Source organism: Perca fluviatilis, chromosome 3 (genome assembly GCF_010015445.1).
Source record: "Perca fluviatilis chromosome 3, GENO_Pfluv_1.0, whole genome shotgun sequence".
In the NCBI taxonomy this organism is placed as follows: Eukaryota; Metazoa; Chordata; class Actinopteri; order Perciformes; family Percidae; genus Perca; species Perca fluviatilis.
Window position 1 is genome coordinate 45102922 of NC_053114.1, and position 19210 is coordinate 45122131.

Consider the following 19210-nt stretch of genomic DNA (forward strand, 5'->3'; position numbering starts at 1 on the left):
AAAATAATAATAAAAAGAGACAAAAGTGTCGATAAAAGAGACGATATCGTCAGAAAAAGTGTTGATTTTCAGGACGACAAGAACATGGTCGAATGGAAGACAACACAAGAGTTAAACGTTCCCAAAGATTTATAAAACAACTGAACAGCTGCTGTCTAAACCCGTCTCATCAGTCTGGAATCAGTGCAGGCTATTTGTATATTCATTTATTTTTAAAATCTATTCCACTACAGATTGCTGAATGAATGCAAATAAATTAAGTAATGTCTGCGTAATAATTAGGATTACTTTTAGACAACCAGTCCTGCAAACCATACGAGGATATCAGTCATCAAAGAGTTAGCTTTTAAAGCAGTTTAGACCAGTGGTTCTCAATCTTTTTTCAATAACGTACCCACCATTTGAATTGTGTTTTTAAGCCAAGTACCAGCGACAGACTGAAAAACATTTAAATGCTTATGAAAAAAGGCAACAAAAACTTTAAAGAAAGTGACAAACTTCAAAAACAGTGACAAAAATGTAGAAAATATAGTGCTCATGTACCCCCTGCAGTCCTCCAAAGTACACGTACCCCAATTTTTCAAAATACTGTTCCAAACCATACGAGGATATCAACCCTCTGATACGACCCACAGGAGCGTTTTCCATTTACGTGACACACGGGACAATAACGGGACAGTTGGGTTTAGCAAATGTAGAAAAGTCTGATCTGATCACATTAATACCTGGAAGCTGCCCAGTACAACCACAGTCTGATCTGATCACATTCATACCTGGAAGATGCCCAGTACAGCCACAGTCTGATCTGCTGGCCACTGAGCAGCTCCAATGGAGCAGTTGGGGTTAAGGGCCTTGCTCAAGGGCACCTCAGTGGTGGTAATGAGGTTGCTGCTCTTTCACTTTCCCCACCCAGATTTGATCCTGTCGGTCTGGGGATCGAACCGGCAATCTCCTGGTTCCAAGCTCACTTCTTTAACATTTAGGCCACCACTACCCCTGGGTTTAGGGAAACGCTGGACATGAACTCCGGGCTCCGTAGTGAAAAGTCCTGTGTTGCTTGACCCATCCACCTCCCCAATCAACCTCCTTATGCGGAATTTCGGGCTTTTATACTACTTTCTACCGTTGTCTCTCTTAATACTACTCTCTACTTAATGCGTCGCGTAGCTGCTGCTCTGCCCGGTGCAGTCTACACACGCTGAAGGGTGATTTTTGCGTCATATCTGACGCTGACAGCCACTGCCCTAGCGTCCATCTTTTACAAGTTCGGAACGGGTTGGAAACGGTCCCAGTTTGGTTAGGTTTAGGCACCAAAACAACTTAGTTAAGTTGATAAAAAGATGGTGGTTTGGTGACGCAAAATGTGACATAGCTCCGTTTGTTCTGCAAACGCTGTTTACTTTTATTTTCCAATGGGACATGAACTTTGTCTCCTGGGTATGCTGGCTGTGCTTCTCCTCTGACATTGTTACGTGGCAGACTGTGAATGCACACATCTGTTTATGGTAAACGTGCCTCATATGAATTTTAGAGCAACTACAACAAACTTAAAGGGCAGTCGTTCAGCGCAAACCTCCTCTGATCTGATTTGGATAGGTCCAAAATGTAACGTGTTCCTTCTTGGCCCATGCTACACCCTTCCACCAACTTTCATGGAAGTCAGGCCAGACGTTTTTCATTAATCCTGCAGACAGACAGACAGACAGACAGACAGACAGGCAAACCAAACGGAAAACACGACCTACTTGGCGGACTTAAAAAAGGAAATACCTTCTCTATTTTTAAAGACAGTTAACTGTATTCAGAATACGACCAATTTAAACTAATGGAATACAGTTATTGGATTTTAAATACCTAATCCAACCCTGTTTACAGCTAAGTGTCAACAACACGCTAAATACTCTACTAGCCTACTTGTTAACTGGTTGATTTCCTAACATATCATGCTGGAAGATTCTGTGAATAGCCAACTCGCTAATTTGACAAAATGTATAATAATATACTACCTAGTCACGCTTTGCTAGACCCTCCTCCACAGAGCTACGGAGGAAGGTCTAGCTAGTCCACACAGCATTCCTGGATGGGAGAAAAACATGCTCTGGTTTATTGACATTTCTTTAAACCAATCACAATCATCGTGGGCGGGGCTAAGCTCCAGACAAAGCCACGGTGCCTCTGCTAAATAGTCTCGGGAAGGAACTTGTTTTGGTGGAACATGTGGACGTTCAAAAGTAGTTTTAGTCGTGCAACAGAGAACTCAGATTGGACAGATAGTCTAGCTAGCTGTCTGGATTTACCCTGCAGAGATCTGAGGAGCAGTTAACCATAGTCCTCACAAATCCACCGGAGGTTAGAGCACCAACACAGAGACAGAGAAAGGGGACAGGACATCTGGTGGAATTTCCAGCGGCAATGGAGCAATCCCGGAAGTGGATTGTTTTGTATTAACTACTATATTAACTACCAAACTGGTCAGCCGTCTGGCCAACAGCCTGGATTTTTTTAATTCTTTTAGTAAAGACGCTGACTGAAACCAAAAGCTCAAACCAACACAAGTATGTTCCTCAGAGAAAATTCTTTTCTGGAGCTTGCAGGGATACCAAAGGGGCAATAAGTTCTGCAAACCATACACCATTTATTACATTTATTCCTACCTTTTAATACTGAGTGTTTTCAGTCCTCATATCTAAACCAGAGAACGTAACGGTCACAGATTTAAACACGTCTTTAATGTTGTGAATGCTTTTTTGTTGTTGCAGATATCTTCGTTACAGCACGATTAAGCTGGCTGTTTATATGTGATGTATGTATTCAGTTTGGGAAATCCCACAATCTCTTCAAAGCTAATGTTAGCTTAAGTTGCTTTTTTTATTTTGAGAGCACATGTTGCCTTACAACATGAATACAGTTTGATTATAACCTTTATTTTGTTGGTAACCGTTGCATTATCTCAATATTACCGACAAGCCGCATCACTGTTAAGGACGTTAAATCAAACCCTCTCCTTGTGTAATGTCGCCTGAATAAATAAACTTTAGCACAGTGACACGGCTGTTTTCTGCTGCCCGACCTCCTGTGGCGGATTAGGGTCAGGATCAGTCAGCGCTAATTGAGGCTGACACTCAGCCAGACATGATCCACACCATTAGGCACAGTACAGAGAGAAGCAGGTCAGTAAACGCAATAGAGAGAGCGCTAATTATTACCGTTTGTCGAGAACTTGTGACTCTACTGGAGCCTCACAGGATTTTAATTAAAAGTTTCCAAAGACCAACCAGTTCTCACTCTGAACTCGTAAAATACGGACGTTTGGACAGTGGCTGTCAGCGACTGAAGTGACGAAAAAAGCGTCCTTCAGCGTGTTTGTAGAACGTACCGGGGAGAGCAGCAGCTACACGGCTTTTAGAAAGTAGTATGTAAGGACGAAATTCCCCATAGGGAGGTTAGTCGGGGGGGAGGATGGGTCAAACAACTTTGGGGGTCAAGGACTTTCACCCACGAAACCGGGGGTTCGTGTCCCGCGTGTGACTTTTCATAAAGTCACTTTCTTCTTTTCCTAAATCCAACGGTCCCGTTATTCCCGCGTGTCACGGAAACGTAAGGCCACCCACGACCTTTTCCTTCACATAACTGCGTCAAAAGGGGACGCCAATAGTCCCGATCAAGCACGTTTAGATAAATCGCGTTATATGACGCTAAATGAGACTTTTAGCGTCAGTAACAACGACAAAGGTCACCTGACCAAGTGCCCGTATTTTACGAGACGGGAGTGAGAATCTGTTGCAAAGACACAACATGCTCACCTAAGACATTGTGTGTAATGTTCATCAGTGTTGTGCCTGAACACGTTCATTGAACGATAGTTCATGAACTCGTTCATATTTTGGGCGAACGTGAACTGAACGTACCGTATTACTGCCTGATGAACGTCACCATGAACTCCTTCATTCTGGTGTCTGTGAACGGCACGCTCTCTCAGTTTAACTTCGTCCAATAGGGCGCCAGATTTCTATAGAGCCTTCCAGGCCAAAACCAGGGCTAAAACACACCGTAAACAGGCCTTCATATGTAGCGGAAAAAACACCCAATCTGGCAACACCAGCCACCAGTGTCGCTCCGCCACATGGGTCATCAAAACAACAAGCAGGAGGCTTCGTATGATCATTTAAACCAGTTTTATGATTAGGTCGGTGAGGATGGAAAAATCTGACATTTCTGGGCAAACTTTGCCCGCCGGCTTTCAGAAAGAAAATCTGCACTTCAGTCACATCAACAGCAAACCTGAAACGGCATGTTGAACTGATCGGATATGAAGATGAAATCTGACGCATAGTTTCAGTGTTAAAACTGATAAAATAATTGCTTTCTGTGGTTCTATATGGGTTGTGGCAATAATACCTCGCAGCAACATATGGAAAAAAAGAACAATGAACTTTTGAACAATGAAATTTTAAAATGAACTAGTGCTTTTTTTGATAACTCTGCAAACCCTTGGTGTTCTCTCAATGAGCTTCATGAGGTAGTCACCTGAAATGGTTTTACCTTCACAGGTGTGCTTTGTCAGGGTTAATTAGTGGAATTATTTCCCTTATTAATAAAAAAAGCAAAGGGTGGCTACTTTGAAGAATCTAAAATATAAGACATGTTTTCAGTTATTTCACACTTTTTTGTTAAGTACATAATTCCATGTGTTCATTCATAGTTTTGATGCCTTCAGTGAGAATCTACAATGTAAATAGTTCTGAAAATAAAAAGGAAACGCATTGAATGAGAAGGTGTGTCCAAACTTTTGGCCTGTACTGTATATATATATATATATATTACTTTCTAGCCCTTCCCATCCCAAGCGTGTTTTAACTCCTACGGAGTCCGAACCCGAAATTAGCTCTTTGTATCTCCATCGTTTACAGGCAGCTGTTCTAGCTGTCTGTGCTACAACTGCATGACGAGAGTTGTCTGCCAGGGAAATCACGACGTTATCCACAACCATGTTAAAGTTAGCCAAGCTACTATGAAACTTCGAATTTACACAAATAGGCAGAATTACTTGTCGAGAAGAAAGCAGGCAACTTCGGCGTCCCTTTTTAAAATCCTTGCCCTTTATGAGCTCTTTCCATCTTGGAAAAGCCACTCCAATATTAGCTTTGGCCTTGTTGCTTTGCCTGTCGCGTTGTCGTTTTAATTCTCTTTTTAACTTCATTGGCGTCTCCATTACATGTCCTCGAGAATAGGCTTGATCATCCATCTTCAACAGGCTTTCAAATCTACCGGCAGTCGCGAGTAATCTTCTCCCCCTTCCCTGGCATTTGTCACAATGCCACTCAGTGTAAAAGTGCGAAAGGCGGAGGTATGTCCATCTTTGGCTAATGTATTATAAAGCTGGAGGTATGTCCATCTTTGGCTAATGTATTATAAAGCTGGAGGTATGTCCCTCTTTGGCTAATGTGTTATAAAGATGGAGGTATGTGCCTCTTTGGCTAATGTATTATAAAGATAGAGGTATGTCCCTCTTTGGCTAATGTATTATAAAGATGGAGGTATGTGCCTCTTTGGCTAATGTATTATACAGATAGAGGCGCTACATTGCTGCCATCATTCGAGCGACTCGCTCATATGTATTCTGAATGATTCTGAATGTCAGATTCTACACTTAAGTGAATACTTTGATTACTTGGTGGAAGTAATTACACATGAATGAGCACATATTTGTGAAAGAACAACTCAAAAATATCACAATGTAGGTTTAACTTCCGTTTGCTTGACTTCATGTGATGTAGAACTTTCCATTTGTTCCGTAAAGTTAACGCAAAGTGTGTAACTTTTTTTATATAAATGAACGTCCGTTACATTCAAGCCAAACAAGTTGCTACAAAGCTAATTAAGACTATCAGCTCCACACAACTCTCTATCTCAGTATGGTTATGTTCAGAAAATGCAACACATTCTCACTCTCCTATCACGTAAACTATGGATGCTTGGTCATGTGCCTTTGGCGTTTGTTATTCACGCTAAAAAGTCTCCTTTAGCGCCGAGACTCTTGGCATCACTTTTGACGCTCTGGGTCGGGACGTACTGACTGACAAGTGGGACAAGAACAGGACACGAACCCTGGTCTCCTGGGTGAAAGTCCTGTGTTATTTGACCCATCCATCACCACAACCTGCATCCTTACGCCACATTTCTGTCTTTCATACTACTCTCTACTGCTGTCTCTCTACATACTACTCTCTACTGCTGTCTCTCTACATACTACTCTCTACTGTCGTCTCTCCACATACTACTCTCTACTGTTGTCTCTCTACATACTACTCTCTACTGCTTTCTCTCTATATACTACTCTCTACTGCTGTCTCTCTACATACTACTCTCTACTGCTGTCTCTCTACATACTACTCTCTACTGTCTCTCTACATACTACTCTCTACTGCTGTCTCTCTACATACTACTCTCTACTGTTGTCTCTCTACATACTACTCTCTACTGTTGTCTCTCTACATACTACTCTCTACTGTCGTGTCTCTACATACTACTCTCTACTGCTGTCTCTACATACTACTCTCTACTGCTGTCTCTCTACATACTACTCTCTACTGCTGTCTCTCTACATACTACTCTCTACTGCTGTCTCTCTACATACTACTCTCTACTGCTGTCTCTCTACATACTACTCTCTAGCGTTGTCTCTGTTAATACTACGCCACTAGAAACGTAAATAATACTAACGGATAATTCCACTTCCAACCTGTAGGGGGACCAAAGCGGGAACAGTGCTCTAGTGTTGTTTTAACGTTTTAAATGCATTAGAGGAAGTCAAGAGGGTAAACTATTTTTGTGCAAAAACCTTGTTTTGGATGACAGTTTAACTCTGTGTTTTTGTTCATGGAGGATGTTAAGCTGGGTGGTCAAAGTCGTTCCCAAGCCGCCGGAGCCTCCGCCCAAAACACTTGAAGATCCGAAGGATGTGAAACCAGCCGCTGCCCCGGCTCCGGCCGCTGCCCCGGCTCCAGCTGCGCAACACCCTCCTGTAAGCCATTAGTTTATGTTATTGTCATTTTTTTGTTTGTTTCTTATAGCCAATTGTAAAACTTGTGTGTCTAGTTTTCTGTAGCGTCTGCCACACTGTATTTTTGCAACCCTGTCTTCTAAAGAAATTTAAATTACTAAACTGCGTTTTGAAATTACGTTTTGAGGGAAACTACGAAAATTATGTTAGTTTCAACCCATTTCCGTTAATTAAGATTGACCATTGGTCAGATTGAGCCCTGACCAATGGTGAGTTCCAGACCCACATCCAGACATACATGCATACCCACATCCAGATGTTGGGTCTGGCTTGTCAGGTTAGATTTTCTGCCCAATGGCGGCAAAAAAAACCTGCCTACCACAGCTTTAAGTAATATACGTGAGATACAACGGTTAGTCCAAAACAAACGGGATCTACGACAAAATGCATTTGCCTTGAAATGTAATTGAGAATGTAGTTCAGTTGTATGGGAAGGTCATTTTTAGTGGTGCTTTTTTAATACTACCACTGGGGGAGGCTAATGTCAAAAATATAAAGCAGTTTGTTTGAATGTTTTTATTTACAACCCCTGTCATGTTAAACTAATTCCTGGATCTGGATATTGACATTTACGTCTTGTATATGATGTGCGTGTGTGTGTGTGTGTGTGTGTGTGTGTGTGTGTGTGTGTGTGTGTGTGTGTGTGTGTGTGTGTGTGTGTGCGTGCGTGCGTGCGTGGTAGTGTGTGTATGTATGTATGTGTGTATGTGTGTGTGTATGTATGCATGTATGTATGTATGTATGTGTGTATGTGTGTATGTGTGTATGTATGTATGTATGTATGTATGTATGTATGTGTGTATGTGTGTGTGTATGTAAGCATGTATGTATGTATGTATGTATGTGTGTATGTGTGTGTGTATGTGTGTGTGTGTATGTATGCATGTATGTATGTATGTATGTATGTACAGTACAGGCCAAAAGTTTGCTTTTTTATTAATAAGGGAACAAATTCCACTAATTAACCCTGACAAAGCACACCTGTGAAGGTAAAACCATTTCAGGTGATTACCTCATGAAGCTCATTGAGAGAACACCAAGGGTTTGCAGAGTTATCAAAAAAAGCAAAGGGTGGCTACTTTGAAGAATCTAAAATATAAGACATGTTTTCAGTTATTTCACACTTTGTTGTTAAGTACATAATTCCATATGTGTTCATTCATAGTTTTGATGCCTTCAGTGAGAATCTACAATGTAAATAGTCATGAAAATAAAACGGAAACACATTGAATGAGAAGGTGTGTCCAAACTTTTGGCCTGTACTGTATGTGTGTATGTGTGTATGTATGTATGTGTGTATGTGTGTATGTATGTATGCATGTATGTGTGTATGTATGCATGCATGTATGTATGTATGTATGTATGTATGTATGTATGTATGTATGTATGTATGTATGTATGTATGTATGCATGTATATATGCACTGTACACTATTCTAATTGAATATATGTGTGAATGCATGTATGTATGTATCTATATATGTGTATATGTATGCATATATGTATGTATGTATTTATGTATGTACGTAAGTATGATGTAGCCTATATAATTATGTAAAAATTGAATTTTGAAATCCTACACATAGTAAGTGTCTTAAGTAACTGTATTTAAGATGGCATCTATTTTGTGTTTTTAACAGGAGAAGAAAGTGACATTTCAGGATGAGTGCAAAACCAAGGGTAAGATCGCTCACCCAGTGAACATCATGGTTCAGTTTGGTTCTCTTCTTCACATTCAACATTAACCATAATTCATGTTTTATCGACAGCTCCAAAGGCTGACAAACCCAAACAGGAATCAGAGGCAGCAGCAGAGGAGACTGGGTGAGTTACACTGACATCCACAATGACAGTTATCACTAGTTGGTTCATGAATAGTCTCGCATTACCAGACCTTCTTCCACAGCACTGTGGAGGAAGGTCTGGCTAGTCCACACGGGGTCAGCCCAATGGTACCACAGCCCTATGTTTCCACATTTCTAAGAATCTTTCTTAAAATTAGGCCCTATGTTCCCATATTTCTAAGATTTTTCTTAAAATTAGGCCCTATGTTAGGGTTAGGGTTACATTCCATCTGTAGTCCATTGTTACTGGATAATAGGTTTGGTGTAATTGGCTACCAAATTGGGAGAAAGGGTGATAAAATACAAATTTATGAAAAAGGAAATGTGGGAACATAGACACGCTCTTGTCCACACAGCATTCCTGGATGGGAGAAAAACATGCTCTGGTTTATTGGCATTTCTTTAAACCAATCACAATCCGTCTTGGGCGGGGCTAAGCTCCGGACGGAGCCACGGTGCCTCTGCTAAATAGTCTCAGGAAGGAACTGGTTTTGGTGGAACATGTGGACGTTCAGAAGTAGTTTTAGTCGTGCAACAGAGAACTCAGACAGACAGATAGACTAGCTAGCTGTTAGACAGACAGACAGACAGACAGACAGACAGACAAACAGATAGACAAACAGATAGACAGACAGATAGTCTAGCTAGCTGTCTGGATTTACCCTGCAGAGATCTGAGGAGCAGTTAGACAGACAGACAGACAGACAGACAGCTAGACAGACAGATAGACAAACAGATAGACAGACAGATAGTCTAGCTAGCTGTCTGGATTTACCCTGCAGAGATCTGAGGAGCAGTTAGACTGACAGACAGACAGATAGACAAACAGATAGACAGACAGATAGTCTAGCTAGCTGTCTGGATTTACCCTGCAGAGATCTGAGGAGCAGTTAACCATAGTCCTCACAAATCCACCAGAGGTTAGAACACCAACACAGAGACAGAGGAAGGGGACGGCACATCTGGCAGAAAAGAGGGACATCTGGTGGAACTTGTGTAGTTTTTGGTTAAACCTGTGATTTTCACGTTCCTCAGCCCAGCGCCTGGCTCTCAGCCCGGTGTGTTGACGTGGATCAGCGGCGCTCTGCCTCAACCGGCCGTCTCACCGAAGCTGAGCCGAGACGACTCCACCACCAAGGTGAGGCTCAGGTACTGACCCGGGCTCAGGTACTGACCCGGGCTCAGGTACTGACCCGGGCTCAGGTACTGACCGGGGCTCAGATTTCCACAACACAGACTCTTTCTGTACGTCCTGATAATATTTTCCATGTCTTCTCGTTTCCTGCATCACCTCTGCTCTCAGGATGAAAATGCCACAAGGTAAGGTGTGTGTGTGTGTGTGTGTGTGTGTGTGTGTGTGTGTGTGTGTGTGTGTGTGTGTGTGTTTGTGTGTATGTGTGTATGTGCTTGTGTGTTTGTCTGTGTGTGTGTAGGTGTGCTCGTTTGTGTGTATGTGTTTCTCTGTGTGTTTGTGCGCTTGTGTGTGTGTGTGTGTGTGTGTGTGTGTGTGTGTTTGTGTTTCTCTGTGCGTTTTTGTGTGTGTGCTTGTGTGTGTGTGTGTGTGTGTGTGTGTGTGTGTGTGTGTGTTTCTGTGCGTGTATGTAACGGTGTGTGTGTGTGTGTGTGTGTGTTTGTGTGTGTGTGTTTCTCTGTGTGTTTGTGTGTGTGTGTGTGTGTGTGTTTGCGTGGTCCTGAGCCTCTCTGTGTGTCTGTGTGTGTTTCTCTGTGTGTTTGTGTGTGTGTAGGTGTGCTTGTTTGTGTGTATGTGTTTCTCTGTGTGTTTGTGCGCTTGTGTGTGTGTGTGTGTGTGTGTGTATTTGTGTTTTCTTGTGCGTTTTGTGTGTGTGCTTGTGTGTGTGTGTGTGTTGTGTGGGGGTGTATGTGCTTGTGTGTGTGTGTGTGTGTTTGTGTTTCTTTGTGTTGTGTTGCTGTGTGTGTGTGTGTGTGTGTGTGTGTGTGTGTGTGTGTGTGTTTGTGTGCGTATGTAACGTGTGCTGTTGTTTGTGTGTGTGTGTGTTTCTCGTGTGTGTTTGTGTGTGTGTGTGTGTGTGTGTGTGTGTGTGTGTGTGTGTGTGTTTGGTGTTGTATTCCTCTGTGTGTGTGTGTGTGTGTGTGTGTGTGTGTGTGTGTGTGTGTGTGTGTTTCTCTGTGTGTTTGTGTGTGTGTGTGTGTGTGTGTGTTTGCGTGTCTGAGCCTCTCTGTGTGTCTGTGTGTGTTTCTCTGTGTGTTTGTGTGTGTGTAGGTGTGCTTGTTTGTGTGTATGTGTTTCTCTGTGTGTTTGTGTGTGTGTGTGTGTGTGTGTGTGTATTTGTGTTTCTCTGTGCGTTTTGTGTGTGTGCTTTTGTGTGTGTGTTTTGTATTGTGTTTTTTGTGTGTGTGTGTGTGTTTGTGTTTCTCTGTGTGTCTGTGTATGTGCTTGTGTGTGTGTTGTGTGTGTGTGTGTGTGTGTGTGTGTGTGTGTGTGTGTGTGTTTGTGCGTATGCGCGTTGTAGTTTGTGTGTGTGTTTCTCTGTGTGTTTGTGTGTGTGTGTGTGTGTGTGTGTGTGTGTGTGGGGGTGTGTGTTGCTTGTGTGTGTGTGTGTGTGTGTGTGTGTGTGTGTGTGTGTGTGTGTGTGTGTGTGTGTGTGTGTGTGTGTGTGTGTGTGTGTGTGTGTGTGTGTGTGTGTGTGTGTGTGTGTGTGTGTGTGTGTGTGTGTGTGTGTGTGTTTTAGGACTTCAATCATTTTAAACACATCTTAATGTTCCTACCTCCATGTTACTTCTCTAATGCTCATTGAAATGCTTTTTCTTTCAACACTCCAAATATAATTTGCTGTATATGAAATCTCAAAAATATGAGATAGTTAATCATAACTGGAAGTTGAACAACGAAAATGATAACCCATCTATAATGAATTCCCATTTTCTCCTCTAAGCCCTGTGAACAGTTTTTAATGTTTTATCAGGCAACTCAAGACAAGCTGCTCTAGCATAATTTCCTGGATTCGGGAACTATGTGGGTGATTCGGGACTAGTGCCTAGATTCAGGTCCACCTCCACTTAATCCAGGCCCACCCATCTGTCACGTTCTGCATCCGCCACTGCTGCTGGTTACAGCGTTCTCGCTTAATACTGGACCAGTTTCAAAGATTGTTGTTCCCATCAGTCACTTAGACACAAAACATAGGAAAATAGGGTCCAGGTGGTAAAACTGAGACAAAAACCAAGCCGAGCTGTGGACTTGAGACTTGAGACTTGCTGTGATTGAGGTCTGGAAGAAGTTACCGGATTCACGAGGCAAGTACTTAGAGGCTCAGAAGGAGCTTCTTCCCTCAGGCCATGAGGATGCTAAAAGAGGACACGGACTAAAACCTTTATTAATCTATCAACCCTAACCCTAACACGCCAGCCAAAACAGTGAGCTGCTTTTAAAACCTATCAGCATGCAGAATGCCAAATACTGAGCTGCTTTATCCACCTATCAACACGCTGTGTGCCAAATAGTAAGCTGCTTTACAAGCATATTGACAAACAGAATGCCAAATACTGAGCTGCTTTAAAAAAAGCTGTCAGAGGGCAGAATGCCAAATAGTGAGCCGCTTTATTAACTGTGGATACAAACAAAAGAAAAGTCCTAAAAGTTACTTTACCTACTTTAAAGGATAACAACGGTATTTCTCAACCTGGACCCTATTTCCTATGCTGTTGTGTCCATGTGACTGATGGGAACAATTTTCTTTGAAATTAGTCCAGTATTAAGCGAGATACAGTTCTGTTTTTCCTGCTGACAGACTTATTATTCTAAGTGTCTGACAACATTATTGAAAAGATGCACCAGACTCCATGTAAATAATCAGGACTTTTAGCGTGTATAGAGCCAGCATATCTCCACCAGACTCCATGTAAATAATCAGGACTTTTAGCGTGTATAGAGCCAGCATATCTCCACCAGACTCCATGTAAATAATCAGGACTTTTAGCGTGTATAGAGCCAGCATATTCCACCAGACTCCATGTAAATAATCAGGACTTTTAGCGTGTATAGAGCCAGCATATTTCCACCAGACCCATGTAAATAACAGGACTTTAGCGTGTATAGAGCCAGCATATCTCCACCAGACTCCATGTAAATAATCAGGACTTTTAGCGTGTATAGAGCCAGCATATCTCCACCAGACTCCATGTAAATAATCAGGACTTTTAGCGTGTATAGAGCCAGCATATCTCCACATGTAAATGGGTGAATTAAGGGTTTATTTCAACCAAACCAGAGTGGTGATTGTTGGAACAGTGGAAAGAAGAACCAAGACAGCTTTTGGTAGTTTTATTTAGTTTCTGTCCATTTTGAATGAAGTGTGTTTTACCATGATAAAAGTAGTGATTATTTACATGGAGTCTGGTGGAGTTTGGTGATGGTGATTTCGCGGCTGTTTCATGTTAAACTAAAAGGATCTTACTCTTTAACTGGAAGGTCCCGAGCCCGGGCCGCGTCCGACAGGCATCAAGATATTTATGTCCGAGCCCAGCCCGAGCCCTGTGGAAAGCTTTTAACTGTAGGAAGGTGTTAGGATAATTTCATTATCAAGAATAGACAGAAACCACTGAAGTTATGATAAAGTTTGTTTACTTGCAAGTAGGGCCAATCATATTGCGTTGGGTACAGTAGTTCCTGCCCGAGGAGCTCTGCAGAGTCTTTAGTGTTTAGCAGCTACCTAACATCAACCGTTCTGTTATTCTGTTGTTTTTTTGTGTCTTTTTTACCACAGAAAAGGGATGATGGCTTGGATCACTCAGGGTTTGGAGAAAGTTGTTCCTCAGCCGGAGCTGAACAAGAAAGAAACAGCTGAGCTGCCCATCGAGGTACAGTTCCTCTAAAACTCCCTGATTATCGCATTGTATCTCTGTACAAGAACCGAAACGACAACAATGACAAAATGGCTTTTTCAGAGTTTTAATGGTTAGGTGATCAAGGTAACAAGGTAACAAGGTAACAAGGTAACAAGTGATCCACCGTTGTGATACACAAAACCCTGGGTTGAGCCTGAAGTTACCTCGTTAACGCCAAATATCTCACAGTACAGGCCTCTGGTGAAAAGTTTGTAATGCAGGCTTTCTGTTATGATGTCCAGATCAGCCCGATATTATTTCCTCTTTCAGAGAAACAGAGAACATTATAGACTCAGTCGAGCCATTTTAGATGTGTAAAATCCTTTAATGTGAATCTAAGAAATCCCCCACGCTACTGGTGATGTAACCTTGTGTGTTTGTTTCTCCTCAGGAGCGCCAACCAGCAGCTGCAAAAGGTGAGAACACGTCTGAATATTCCTGCAGACGGAGCCGAGACTCGAGCTGTCATTCATTCATTCAACCTTTATTTACACTCGGGAGATTATTATCATTTACAATGTTATCAAGCCTAATTAAAAAGACAAAAAAAGAGAACAACACAGAAAGCATCATCGTAATACAAATAGAAAGACAAAACTTTCAGAATTGGAAAACCACTAAGGTCTATATAAAAGAGACTTCAGATACAGTATTAGGGGACCACTAAGGTCTATATAAAAGAGACTTCAGATACAGTATTAGGGGACCACTAAGGCCTATATAAAAGAGACTTCAGATACAGTATTAGGGGACCACTAAGGTCTATATAAAAGAGACTTCAGATACAGTATTAGGGGACCACTAAGGTCTATATAAAAGAGACTTCAGATACAGTATTAGGGGACCACTAAGGTCTATATAAAAGAGACTTCAGCAGTAGTAGGGGAACCACAGGCCTATATAAAAGAGACTTCAGATACAGTATTAGGGGACCACTAAGGCCTATATAAAAGAGACTTCAGATACAGTATTAGGGGACCACTAACGTCTTTATAAAAGAGACTTCCGATACAGTATTAGGGGACCACTAAGGTCTATATAAAAGAGACTTCAGATACAGTATTAGGGGACCACTAAGGTCTATAAAAAGAGACTTCAGATACAGTATTAGGGGACCACTAAGGCTCTTATATAAAAGAGACTTCAGATACAGTATTAGGGGACCACTAAGGTCTATATAAAAGAGACTTCAGATACAGTATTAGGGGCCACTACCAAGGTCTATATAAAAAGAGACTTAAGATACAGTATTAGGGGACCACTAAGGCCTATATAAAAGAGACTTAAGATACAGTATTAGGGGACCACTAAGGTCTATATAAAAGAGACTTCAGATACAGTATTAGGGGACCACTAAGGTCTATATAAAAGAGACTTAAGATACAGTATTAGGGGACCACTAAGGTCTATATAAAAGAGACTTCGATACAGTATTAGGGGGCCACAAAGGCCTATATAAAAGATACTTCAGATACAGTATTAGGGGACCACTAAGGCCTATATAAAAGAGACTTCGATACAGTATTAGGGGACCACTAAGGTCTATATAAAAGAGACTTCAGATACAGTATTAGGGGACCACTAAGGTCTATATAAAAGAGACTTCAGATACAGTATTAGGGGACCACTAAGGTCTATATAAAAGAGACTTCAGATACAGTATTAGGGGACCACTAAGGTCTATATAAAAGTAGACTTCAGTTACAGTATTAGGGGACCACTAATGTCTATATAAAAGAGACTTCAGATACAGTATTAGGGGACCACTAAGGAGCTATATAAAAGAGACTTAAGATACCGTATTAGGGGACCACTAAGGTCTATATAAAAGACTTAAGATACAGTATTAGGGGACCACTAAGGTCTATATAAAAGAGACTTCAGATACAGTATTAGGGGACCACTAAGGTCTATATAAAAGAGACTTCAGATACAGTATTAGGGGACCACTAAGGCCTATATAAAAGAGACTTCAGATACAGTATTAGGGGACCACTAAGGTCTATATAAAAGTGACTTCAGATACAGTATTAGGGGACCACTAATGTCTATATAAAAGAGACTTCAGATACAGTATTAGGGGACCACTAAGGTCTATATAAAAGAGACTTCAGATACAGTATTAGGGGACCACTAAGGTCTATATAAAAGAGACTTCAGATACAGTATTAGGGGACCACTAAGGTCTATATAAAAGAGACTTAAGATACCGTATTAGGGGACCACTAAGGCCTATATAAAAGAGACTTCCGATACAGTATACAGTCCAGGAGTCCGGGGCACTAAAGGTAAAAGTAGCTTTTTTCAGTTCAGAGCGAGTTGTAGAACATTAAGTAAAAGCCAGTCAGCAAAGCGAGTCTGATAATGTTTCTCTGAGCGACAGAGAAGTTCTGTAAGGTAGTTTTCTAATAAGAGCCTTATAGATAAAGATATACCAATATTAATCTCTGGTTTCTTTCAGCTGCAGAGCCTCAGATCACCATGGTGGAGGGGGCATCAGATCAAGAGGACCAAACCGACAACAGACCACTGCCGCCCAGGTGTGTGTGTGTGTGTGTGTGTGTGTGTGTGTGTGTGTGTGTGTGTGTGTGTGTGTGTGTGTGTGTGTGTGAGAGACATTGGTTCTGCAAGTTCACCAAGTTAAATTTTGGTGCTTTCTAATAGCACAGAGAATGACATGTGGTGGCATCTAGTGGTGAGATTGCAGATTGCAACCAACTGACTACTCCTCCCTCATGCGAATGTGCATTTTCCTAGGATGGCAAAGGATCTTCCCGCTCTACTCGGCCTCTGATTGGCTTGTAATTGTTGCCTTCGTTTGTTGAGTTGGTTAGATTTAGGCATGAGGAGAGATATTGGTTAGGGTTAGGGTTTCGGTAAAAATGTCCATGGTAAGCCAATCAGAGGCAGAGTAAATGCAACTTCACCTCCCTCACCCTCCCTTTCCAAGCTTCTAGCAGAACCTACGGTTATGTCAGCGAACTGCGATACTTTTCGGAACAAACCGAATAATGTTTGCAGGAAAAACTCTGCGTTATGCACAGAGATTGGCTCTCGTGTGTGGTTGTATTTTGAAAGACTTGACTACAGTGTACTGAAGATCACATAAGGGGAAAGGAGGTGAAAAAAAAAAGGATTTGTACGATATATACCATTTGTAGGGTACCACGTTGTAATTTATTTTTGTCAAAATTGATTTTATAAAATTAGTATGGATCAAAGTATCGTTCAGGAACCGGGATCGAAGTCATGGTATTGGTACCGGTATCGGTATGAAAGTCTTTGAAAGATACCCAACCCTATCTACGGTGGCCTTCAGGTACAACACGTTCTCACTTCAAAAAGTCAACGCTTGGTCAGGGGCCTTTGGTTTTAGCAGAGCAGGTCTACGGAGAGCCATTTCTCTCCCTATTTAGCCCCATTATACCAAATTTGGTTGCAGTTCCACCAAAGTGCAAAATGAATGGGAGTCTATGGAGCTAGATGGCTAAATTTGTCTATTTCGCCTGATTGCTGTTGACAAATCTCAGATTTGATTATTAGTTTTTGCAAGTTCAACGTGGATTATATGTCGAAAGTACTTATGTCCTTTTGATTTCTTACAGGTTGAGTCGTTGTTACCCATAACACGCTAGCATTCTGCTAATGAATGCTGATTGGTCAGTGAAGGACTGATTACAATCGGAGATCCCGCTTGACGGCATCCGAAGCAGAACCAGAATGTCAGAGTAAATATTTTCGCCGTGGTCTTTAAAACATCAGCAAACCTCTTTCTGGCACGTGTATTGACAGGGACAGCCTAAACTGTCAGCTGTGTTGTCGTTGCCTCGAGAGAACAAAGGAAGTGACTCAGAGCTTGCCATAAAGCAGTATCTCTGGCCGTACCATGTGTATGACGTCATTGACATTTTAAAAGGCTTTTTAGAACAAAAAAGCCACTTTAAAAAAAAATCCAGAGGGGAACTGCAACCAGCTCAGAAGCCAAAAGTATTGAGAGAGTGGAACTTCTTCCCATATTAGAAATGATTTGGTTTTAGTTACTACAGGGGGCTTTTAAGTAATTCCAATGTTATCCCATCCACGGCGATACTTGACGTTTTGGGTACCCCCTTTGGTGTCATCCTTCAACTTGCAGTGTAAAAGCACATAGTTAAGGTAAGGAAAAGAATGTGGGTGGGGTTTAAAGATGTACATTTAAGTGACATGCTGGACAAGAACGGGACACGAACCCCAGTCTCCTTGTTGAAAGTCCTGTGGTTTAGAGTCACATTAAAGCATAAATTATGTTGCTTAAATCCCTCTTTTTTTCACACCAAAGACCCCCCTTCCCATCCCCACCAACCACTTTTTTTTTTTTTTCTGTTCCCCCCCCCCCCCCCCCCCTCCCTCCCCTCCTCCCCTTTCCCTACCCTTCCCCCCCTCCCCCCTCACACGAAAGAGGCTTCCCATTGAAATACATTAGTTTAAATAACGTGCTGACCACCACCAAAAAAGTCTTGGTTGGAAAGGCTGATGTTCTAGACCAATCTCCAAGCTCATGTTTCATTTGTTTTGGCAGATTAATTTGCAAATTAGTCTGGCAATGCCAGGCTTGATATTCAGTGTGTTCAAACTCAAACAAAGAAGATGATTATTAGAGAGTTTCCTTGAGATGTTTATTCTTATCAGGGAGGAAAAAACTTTCAAACAGTATTTAGACATCGTGGGACACAAAGTGTCACCATGTTTACAGATCAGCTTGGTGAGAATAAATTAGCACAGTCACGATGATTTAATTTAAAAGAACTGCAGCTGAATAAGCCAAAATAACAGTCTACGTTCGGTGCATCTGAAATACTGGTCGAAGAAACCAACAAACATATTTCAGACCTGTAAATATCCAACGTGATATCATGACTTTGCATAAACATACATGCCACTTTCCTAAAGCCAAGTGGCGTGTTATCTGTGCGCATTTTGAGCTACCCGCGTGTATGTCTATGCTGTATACAGTGGACGGCAGTCTGCAACGTCACAGCGTAAACATACACGGCACTTTCTAAAGCCAAGAGGCGCACCCGCGGCGCTTCCATTGGGCCTGGGTGGGCCTGGGCGGGCCTGGGCCCACCCATTTTAGGTCCGGGCCCGCCCATTTTGACCCAGGCCTATAGGGAGTACTGAGTGATTTTCATTCTAGCAGTTCATCCAATAAGCAGCCAGAGGAAAGCTTTGAGTGAAAGCTTCTCAGCCAATCAGCGACTACAATCTACCCCACGTGTAGATTATTAAGCTTGCCCACAGGCTGCATCGTCACCAGCAAGTGATCCAATGAAATGAATGATTTTTGCGTGCAAGCTTTTCAAGCAAGCTTAAGGAGACAGACACAGACTGTAGCTATTAGCTAATATGAAACGCAAAGCAAAGCAAAGCAAAGCAGCTTGTTTTCATTTAAATTCAGC

General features: G+C 41.9%; 1 protein-coding gene across 5 annotated transcripts in view; it reads left to right on the top strand.

The window, feature by feature from the left end:
• Nucleotides 1-19210, top strand: part of cngb1a (cyclic nucleotide gated channel subunit beta 1a) — a 77777-nt gene that overhangs the window by 1375 nt on the left and 57192 nt on the right. For all 5 annotated transcript variants that reach the window (XM_039795308.1, XM_039795309.1, XM_039795311.1 and 2 more), the window contains exons 2-9: nt 6886-7024; nt 8703-8742; nt 8832-8886; nt 9942-10044; nt 10210-10226; nt 13652-13745; nt 14164-14188; nt 16234-16312. In XM_039795308.1, the coding sequence (XP_039651242.1) occupies nt 6887-7024; nt 8703-8742; nt 8832-8886; nt 9942-10044; nt 10210-10226; nt 13652-13745; nt 14164-14188; nt 16234-16312 (551 nt within the window). In that variant the 5' untranslated portion in view covers nt 6886. The remainder of the gene's footprint in view (nt 1-6885; nt 7025-8702; nt 8743-8831; nt 8887-9941; nt 10045-10209; nt 10227-13651; nt 13746-14163; nt 14189-16233; nt 16313-19210) is intronic.